At 34.3% G+C, this 10,539-nt stretch overlaps 1 protein-coding gene across 1 annotated transcript; it reads right to left on the minus strand.

The window, feature by feature from the left end:
- Positions 1 to 1,393: 1,393 nt before the first annotated feature.
- LOC131035432 (AAA-ATPase At3g50940-like) lies at positions 1,394 to 4,955 on the minus strand. The gene is made up of 2 exons (XM_057967132.2): positions 4,187 to 4,955; positions 1,394 to 2,037 (listed from the first exon to the last, which is right to left on the minus strand). Exons 1-2 carry the CDS (start codon positions 4,953 to 4,955, stop codon positions 1,394 to 1,396), a joined length of 1,413 nt encoding a protein of 470 aa, XP_057823115.2.
- Positions 4,956 to 10,539: the final 5,584 nt, after the last annotated feature.

Raw genomic sequence — 10,539 nt, forward strand, 5'->3', positions numbered from 1 at the left:
AACTTTCTAAAATGTATTCATGTTGATGCCTCTAATCTCAATCCTAATTTTCCATGTTATGCTCAATTTTAATTTTTTACTTTTGTACTTATGTCCTATTCATTATTATTTTTTAATTAATTCATAGTTTATCATCTTGGAATTCAAATTCTTTCTTTTGGATAAGTCTGATTATGTAGATATCTATAACATCGCCCCAACTTCTTGTGATATATATTGATGTGATTATTTTCAAAGAGCTTTGTTCGATGCATTTTTCTCAAAGATTTATTTAATGCTTCTCCCCAATAATCCTTTCCTTATTTATAACCCAAAATAGCTTTTATACAATTCATATTTTGAACTTATATTCATTTTTTTATTTCTCAAACATTTATGTTTCATTATAAATCCTCCTACACTTCTATATCACTCAAAAAATTTATAATTTATTTTCAGTTCTTTTGATACTTTAATTATGAACTTTTTATAGCCCATTAGACACCACTCCTTAGGATGGTTTTGTTTTATTTTTAACTTCATTTTAGTATTTTATATTGTATTATTCATTTGTATCTTAATATATATTTTCTCTCTCATATACATAGGATACACTTATTACTTTTTCTTTGTCAATTAGTTTGTTCATAGTTTTCAATGCACTTATGATTAAAACACACATAAATTCTAATCTAATTTATATTAACTACATATAAACGTCAAACTATACTTAATTTCCCATTTTCATTATCATGCGATATTTTAGTTTCTTAAACATAAAAGCAAGAATAATTTCACTCCCACATGTTCAAATTAAGTCCAATTCTTTGCCTAATTAGAACATTCATATATTTAATAAAGTAACTTATTTTAGCATTTAAGTAATTTAATAATTTGATAGAATATAATTAACTCGTTGAATAGTTATTGTCTTTGATGAGACTATTCTCTTTTATATTTTGATACACATGTTTTAATAATGTGTCATTATGAACAAAGGTTTTGAAAGTTTATTTCTCTAAATTAGATCAACAATTAAATAGTGGATAAGAATTGAAATTACGTGATGTTTTGTCAAGATTCAATTGCATAACTTTTTAATCAATCTTGATTGATCAATATTTCATGATAAGTGATTTAGAACAACACATCGCTTATTATTTAAAAACATAAAAAAATAATTTAAAATAATAATGCTCTATCTACAATAACATATATTAGAATTATTATATAATGAAATATGCAATATTAAAATATATTTTTTAAGTTTTATATGATATCCTATCCACCTATCCATTGAACCTCTTATAGATACGTGTTGGTATAGTGAAATTTGAAAGAAACTCTGATCGAGGTGATACGGAGGGCCATGCACTTAGGTAAAGACATGCATCTACAATGGCAAACCCAACTTTTAAAAGCCTTTTATGGGATCATTTTCAGGATTTATCTCTTCCTTCGTGACGTATTTTTCTTCCTTCTCTGTTTGGGAAGATTGGGATTGACGTAGAGCCTGTTTTTCCTTAATCTTGGCATCCAGGACACTAATCACATTGCTCACTGCTTTGTCAGGACTGTCCACTTTACTCATCAGAATTTCTATAATTTCAGCAGGAGTCATTTCGGCCCCCGTAGTGATCTTCTCCTCCACCAAAGGATAAAGTTCGTGAGCTTCAATTCTCAAATAACTGAAAGCGAGAATTTTAAAAACTTCGAAGTTGCAGTAAGAGAGTTCAATGTGGACATCCATTCTCCCACATCTAAGAAGAGCGGGATCGAGATGTTCAGGGTGGTTATTAGTAAAGATAATAATACGCTCCTCACCGCACCAAGACCACAATCCATCCGTAAAATTGAGCAAGCCAGAAAGGGTAAGTTGACTTCGCAGCTTGCTTTCTGTGGCCTTCTCCTTCGACTCTCTATCCATAAGATCGATGGAGCAGTCTATGTCCTCGATAACAATGATGGCCTTTTCACTGGTCTGAGTAAGAAGGGCACATAGCTCCTGGTTATGAGAGACCTTAGTGAGTTCAAGATCATAGATGTCATAACTGGGTTCTAAGATTTCATTTCCATTCAATCAATATATAGGTAGATACACATTAAATATTAAGTCTACTGTAGAAAGAAGTTAGATGCAGCATTAATGGTGGGCAAGTGAAGGAAGTCTCTAGAACAACTACACGTGAAAGGCATTGATGTCTAGAAGCTTCCCTTGGTCTGTGCCGACACTTGATCAGCAACAATTAATTTACCTTCCAACATCCCCCCATAAATTAATTGTCTAATTGGTTTTGATATCCCCCCATAAACTCAAAAGGATTGGTTCTGGCCTTAAGTCTTTTAGGTTCCCATTTACAACAAATTTTGTTTCCCCTAATCACTTGGGTTTTCACAGTTTACCCTTAATTGATTCGCTACAAACTGCTCTTTTACAATAACTTTTGGGTTTTTGACCGGTTTACCCATAACCATTTGGGTTTTCCCCAATTGATACAATCAATTTGAATTTCATATTACTTTGGGTTTTTTTACCCTAACAAGTGTTTTTGGCTTACCACAAACCATCACAAGAGACTCATCACTAACATGGTTCCAATGACCATCACAATGGGGAAACTTTCATCACTGCGGAGTTTTTTAACTAAAATTATTGAGTCCATATAAAAAGAAATCCATCTACTGAGACACATGGGTAACCAGCCGCTGTGCTCACTAGTTCTATAAGAATCCTTTTCACATACATGGTTCATCAATAATGTATAGCAGAAACTCTAGGGTGTCGGGTACCACCGATCATGCACCCCTTTAAATCAGCACACTTGTTAACTTCACAAACACTGAATTATTCCTTTGCAAATTCTCACCATATTCACAACTTGCAACACTAAGAAGATATCTTTGAAATTCAACAATCTTCTTTTACATAACCACTTTGACAGGGATATAGCCTTCACATTAGGCACATAGCCTTCACATTAGACACACAGCCTTCACACCCAACCCAAACACTTTGCACATTTAATCAAAACACCATTTTTTCACCTCCTACCAAAAACATTTTAAACTATTGGTTGTTGTACTATGGCCAGTAGCACAACTTCTTCTAGTCTTACAGCACGCTTTAAGCTTTGAGTCCCATAGGGCAGTCCACGCTTCGATTTCAGTCCTAGCAAATATCTGAAGCACATCCATCTTCAAATTGGCTTCTTCCAACTATTAGTCTTCTACACCAGCAAAACACATAATGTCAACCGCGATCATGAAAAAAAAACATTGTAGTATGTGAGCCGATTTACCACAAAACCACCGAATGAAGGAAACAACACGCCCGTTCCCAAATGCGTTTGAAATGCTAAAAGGTATGGTCTCTCAGTTCTGCATTCAGTCCAATCACTTAAGCCTCTTACAAAGACAGACCCAACTACCGATCAGACCAAGAGACGTGCTAGTGAAGAAGTCGCCTGCCTCTTGAACAACAACAAACCACAATAGCCACAATAAAGGCAATCATAAAGCCGCCGACGAAGGATGAGCTCACAAAATTGGACGAGTCAAGCACAACACACTAGCGGTGGACGGTGTGAAATCAATGTAAAATGCCACCAGCTACAAGTAAAAGACACCTGCCAAAAAAAAAGCCCGATGACTAACAGAACACCAACAATATCTACCAATCTCCAAAAAGGAAACAATGTGACTGGAGGAATGCGGGCTGACATCCAAGTTGCATTTCTTCCTAGAGTTTTAGACGGCTCCCTTAACTTCTAACAGCAAACTACAAGCAGCTTTCAGCACTCAATAGCACCAGCCTAATGATGCTCACACAACAAAAAGTTGAACCTCGCAGGTCATAGATCACATAACAAAGATTACAGAAATCAGGCAACACACTAGCTGCAAACTGGAATAGACACCCTATTATCACCTTCGGCTCTGATACCATGATAAAAACAGCACAAACACAGAAATATAGAGGAGAAGAGGCAGGAGAAACCCATAACTGGGCTCTAAGATTTCATTTCCATTCAATCAATATATAGGTAGATACACATTAAATATTAAGTCTACTGTAGACAGAAATTCAATGCAGCATTAATGGTAGGCAAGTGAATGAAGTCTCTAGAACAACTGCACGTGAAAGGCATGGATGTCTAGAAGCTTCCCTTGGTCTGTGCCGACACTTGATCAGCAACAATTAATTTACCTTCCAACAAGTTTGCCACGGCGGCAATTAAGCTGGACTTTCCCATTCCGGGAGGGCCATGAAGAAGGTAACCGCGTTCCCAGGCGCGACCGATCTGTCTGTAGAAATCTTTTCCGGCCTTAAATCGATCAAGATCATTGATAATTGTTTTCTTTATGGATGGATCGAGTGCGAGCGTATGAAAAGTAGATGGGTGCTTGAAAGGCATGCTATTCCATCCTTGTCCACGAATGGCGCAAAATTCACTGTTGGTATATAATTTGAGTTCCCTTTTGCCCAGTTTATGGTCCGCCACCTTTTCGGATACGTGGTTCAAACAGGCCTTGAGGAGGTTCTGGTCTAGTTTGTTCATTTTGAGAGTATAGGCGTGTCTTTCAACGGTTTCTTTGTCCACCATTTTCTGTATGGTGTGTTGGGTCCAGCACATTCTCACTCCGCGGAATGAGTCGTGGATGAGTTGGTCTGTGTCCGGAGAGATGCCCAACTGTCTCGCATTCACGCCTCGATACACCGTTAGATTGCGAGCTTCCGCCGCGCTTTCCAGAGTTTTCACGTACTCTTCCGCGTCCGTGTACAACTCGTTCATGTTCCATCCGTGCTTTCCTTTGAATTCTGGGAGGCTCACGCAACAATACAGATTTACACAGTCAAAAATGCGCATCACCCATTGTCTCACGATTTGGCATACCTGTGGGGGAACATAGCTTTGTACGAATGTCATAAACCCGATTATGGAAAATATCTTTCCGATTAAGGCTTCCATTTCCATTTTTCACTACAAATTATCAAGTGCTTGCTCAGTTTTGGTTAGATGACAACAGTTTTTCATGTTTTATAGAGACTGTAAGCGTCGTCTCGCTATCAAAACGACATTATTACCTTACACGTCGTTAAAACTTTTAATTACACCACGGCCAACAAATCGTGCACGCTCGAGGTCGAGAATTACAATCTTCATAATTATAATTACTCATTACTATGGTTACGAGTTTCAAAATCTTGAGTATGTTTAATATTGGTGGCATGCTTCTTGGAAATAGAGGGAGGTGAAACAATAGAAAACAAACATAAGATTTATATTCATCAATGTAAAACATTACACCTCCTGATCACAAACTCACACTCACAGATACTCACAGATACCATAACATAAGTCCGAAACATTACAGACTTATATTGGTGGCATGCTTCAGCTCATACTCACAGATACCATAACATAAGTCTGAAACATTACACCTCCTGATCACAAACTCACAAACACCATTACAAATTCATAGTTGCTTAAGCTGCTGCTCACACAATCTCACAGAACTACTGCTCATAAAATCTCCTTACAGCTCTACAGAGCTGGACTCATGGAAGAGTAAGTTACTATTACAAACTCACTGCAATATATAGAAATAGTGGACTGCTACGACAGGTGGTATTTAGAGCATTGGTGACTGCAACAAGGTAAGATTTATTAGGCATTGGTTGGATGTGATTTTCTATCCATTAATAAATATAGATCACATCTCAAGGTCATGGGAAATCACACATATTAATAAGAAGATAGGAAGATGATAAGTTTAATAAATACCTATATGTAAGGAATGGTTTTTTTTGGTATACTGCCGCACGCTCTTAAGGAATAGGGTTGCGATGTTAACAAAATACCTAGATTTAAGGAATGCTTTTTTTTGTACACAGATGGATGTCTTCTATATGTCTCTCTGATTTTAGACTTATGCCTACTAGTGTAACTATCATCTTCACATGAAAGAGCTTAACAAGTGATAATGATATGTGGGCTTGAAGTGGATCGCATTACTTTCAGTAACTCCTTGATGAAAGAGTGTCTAATGGTAGGCTATGGTATTATTCAATAGAGTTGGATGAAATATTGTTCGTGCATTTGGTTGTTTTGTAATGGTTAATTAGAGTGTTATCGTTATGATTTTAGCATTGATAAGTTCAATGAGTTATGTTTAGAAGGTGTTCTCTCTTACCCGAGTTTCTTCGCTTATCCATTTTTGTTTATTTTCATCTCAAGTGTGCTTAAGAAGGGTAGTATTCTCTTAAATTTAATTGAACACCAAATTAATCAAAACTTAATTCTTAGATATAACTAATGTAAAAGAAGTATAAAATGAGACAGGAAAATTGAAGTAAAGTGGTTATAGCATGCTAATGTACTTCTTAAAAATTTTAACGTTTGTTTTATTTCGAATTTTGTTGAATATTTATTTAATGTCTCATGATGGAATCGATGGATTCATAATTCTTGTTTTCCATTCTTTTTGAAAGTAGTCATATTGTAATTAAGACTATTATGTATAAAAAGAATCAATTTTATTTTTTTTCTTTTTATTTACAAAACAAAGCGTAAGGTAGTTATATTCTTGCAACACCATTTTTATAGGGTTTTTCATGTGACTTAGATTATATTTTTTAAGTTTTTAATTTTTGAGATTCTTTTTCAAATGAACTTTTTCATCTATCGCAAGATACTATGTGTAATTAAAATCTTATTCTGCCTAAGGTAATAAAATGTAAACTAACAAAGAAACAACATCAAAGTGTTATAATCCTTAGGCAGATTGATGAAATCTTATTACTAAAAAGACTCAATCTTTCAAACAAAAAATATTTTGATTAAATAACCTAGAAGAATCTTTAAGATTCTTTTACAACTAATTTAGTTAGGTTCATCATAGCATCCACCATTCATATGTCATTTTTTCTCCTTTTAAGGTGGCCCATTTATTGAAACTAGAAGACTTAAATTGAGATTGATTTGTGAGGAAAGAAAAGAGGCCTACTACACTTTGCCAAAATTCAATGTGATTTCCGTTATGTCATTTTAAGCCTAATTGAGCTCTATTCTACTCTAAAATTTCATTGTTAATATTACTGATATACATACTCAATTTTCCCTATACATCTTTTTGTTGAAGAAACATCCCTATGGTACATAGGCAATTGTTTCGCTGGCATTAACCTATGTATATCAATAATGATAATGTTTTCTTAAATATTTCTTGAGCCAAAATTATATAGAGGTGAATAGTTTCTCAAATCTGAGGAACATAATTTTCTATTATTGTAGGTTGCAATCACTTAATTTTTAAAGCTTCACATTAGTTTCTTGATCGACTTATTAGTGGAATGAAGTAGATTATCTACACTCTTAGGTTCCATTTCATAGTAATGTTATAAATATAATATTATCTCTTGAATTTACATCACCTCCACCTTTCTCCAAGGAAACCTTACATTGGTCTCTGAGATTCATTCTTGTTGATGTGCTTGTCATGAGAATCTTGGTCATATTTGAACCTTCAAACAAGCATTGCACAAATGTCTTAAAACAATTAGTTTCTACTATATGCAAAATATTTTGATTATTATTTGATAGGATGTTCAACAACCCCCCAACTTCTTCAACAACACAAAGACCTTCACTATCAAGCATGTGGAGTCGCAGTAACAGAACGCAACCTTGAACTCAACCAATTTGTTTGTATATTTTTGAGTTTCTATTTAACTCTAACAATAGCACCATTGTGTGCTTTAATTCCTCATTTTTAGGCTCTACTACATCAGTATCTTGTTGAAAAACACCACAACGAGGAGCCACAACCACCACTGCACATGCACTTTAAGCTAAGACTTCTTGTAGAATACCCGTTAAACTTCCCAATTCATCTGCTCAGAACCAATAAGCATACTCACGAGTTGCAACTATAATGAAAATCATCCTTGCCAATGGAGAGATGTTGTTGTGATTTTTGGAATAGTCTTATCTCCACACAAAATGGCACTTCAAAAAAAAAATTAGATGTGCAAAACACAACATTTTTTTGTTCAATTTTTTATGTTTTAAGAGCAATAGGGATGCAGAGAAAGAAGATTCCACTCCTGAAAATTTCACAAATATCTGTTGTATTTTGTGAATTTTAAAATCTTTACAGAGTGTTGTTTTGTGTACAAATTAGTTGCATCTATTATTTTTTGTGCTACACAAGTTACTTTATTTTATTTTGCTTGAGAAAAACAACCCATACGAGGAGAAAATAAAAAACAACATGTCTTTCAAAGTATTATGCTCAAGAGATATATTTTGGAAGCTTCTCTTTGCCCTCTCTCTTCATCCCACAAAAATGTTCAAGCATGCCATGTGTATGCTACAAAATATATTGCACCAAATATGCATTTTGCAGATTTGAACTTTATCTCCCTTCATGAATTTGCAAAAATATGAAATTCAAATGCTTGCATGAAGTTAAAACATGTAAAGAATAAACATTAAAAAATATTCATAAGTATTTCACAAATCATTTAAAAGATCAAAATAATTCCATTTTCATTTGAAATTTTGGAAAACTAGCACTCTATTATTTTCTTAAGTCGAGCAAATGGAAAATTTCAACATGGGCACATGAGATGTATGAGAGTCATGAAAATTTGCGAGACATCAAAATGAGAATTTCAAGAAGATTTATGAGACCTCCTTTGTAATCAAGCCTGGCAAAAGGGGGTGCTTGACCCAAATTATTTTTGATAATGTATCATTTGAACTCAAATAATAATTTGATTAAAACAATAAACTATTTAGACCAAAATATCAATTGGCTCATATTAGATCTACATGATTTGAAACTTTTTTTGGAGTCCTTTCAAGCCTGTTGGTGGTCGCACATGCATTAAAAAATACATCAAAACTCACCTAGAGACCATGAAATTAGAGGAACTTACCAAGATTCGTCTTAAAAAAAATTCACCAATTATTTTTACCTGACAAAAATTTATTAATCAAATTTAGGCTTGTAGTTAGATTCAACAAGGCACAAACACTAACTAACATTATGCACTTCAAAAAATTAAGGCACTGTAAATGTGTCAAATTTGTAGGTGCCAACAATGGCTCATGTTCGGAGACACATGCACCTTGTGAGGATGGAATGATTCTCAATTTCTTCAGGATGTAGAGTAGGTTCATATTCTATTGGGCAACTCTACCACTACAATGAACACCGACAATCAAACCTCATTTGGTGGCCTTGCGCCACAAAAAATGAAGAGCCTATATTGGTCTCTATAATTCACCTGATTTTCATCTAAGAAACTTAAACCTAATTTAAAAATATAATGACACTCTATCTGATCACACACAAGCGACTTAAATCATAGACACTAAGCTTTGACTTCTAGGCTTAAAAGTGCTAAACAATCAAAGTTGACCGACACTCTCTAGCTTAATATATTACTTAGTATGTGTGGTTTAAGGTTGGCCAATCACACACACTATCACTAACATCTCTTACCATTCCATTGAGCCCAACACTATTAGTTTTACTTTGTTCAATCTTCATTGTGCAACCAAGCTTAAACTTAAAAAAAATATCATCATGTGACAATAACATTCCACATTAATCATCCTTGTATTTATAAAATTTTACCACGCACTATTGGATAGCTATCCAACAAAACCCAAAAGTAAAAATATTCATAATCTACATGGAATTTGTCATCAACCACATTTACATTATCAAATAATTGAGCATTAGATACAAAAATGTTGACAAATATCTCTAATGAGAATTGCATTAATTTACCAAGGTGGCATTTCAGCTCTAACTTAGCAAAAGTGTAAAACTCATATACATCCTTTCATTTATTATTTGGAATATTTTTCATTGCTAATTGGAAATCATCCTTTGTAGCAAGAAAAAATTGCTCATCCATAGTTTCCATTTCTAGTTTTCTTGTAGAATATTAACATTCATATTCAGTTTTACTTTTTAACTCTACCACAATAGAAAAGTATAATTCATCATTATCCATAGCAACTTAAGTAGCATTCAAAGAAGAGATATTATAAACGTTGGACAGATTTGATCCCTGGAGTAAACTAAGAGTGGGGGGTCAATCAATTTACTATCAGAAATCTGAACTATTGCATATCAAAACCTTCAACAAAATCAAAGATAAAACATTGAAGAACAGTACACTCAACACCAATATTTTGACATCGAAAACCCGGTAAAGGGAAAAACCATGGTGGGAAACCTTACCCACAATCAGATGATAATTCTGTAGAAGTATGTGAATTAATTACAATGGGGATTGCACTTGCAACCAGGACAACCATCTACGGCTCACTGCTCCTAAAAAGAAGAAGTCACACTGACTTACATAAACATCAGACTACAATCCAAAAAGAATGAATTATGAAAGTGGCATCTACTAATGCTTGATATAGTTCCGTTTAAGCATAGATGTTTTCCCCGCAATACAAGACCTTCTCAAACCTTCCCTGAATTATATAACCTTGTTCACACATAAACTACTTTCTGATAATGCAGGCATAA

The sequence above is a fragment of the Cryptomeria japonica genome, chromosome 5, assembly GCF_030272615.1.
Source record: "Cryptomeria japonica chromosome 5, Sugi_1.0, whole genome shotgun sequence".
NCBI lineage: Eukaryota > Viridiplantae > Streptophyta > Pinopsida > Cupressales > Cupressaceae > Cryptomeria > Cryptomeria japonica.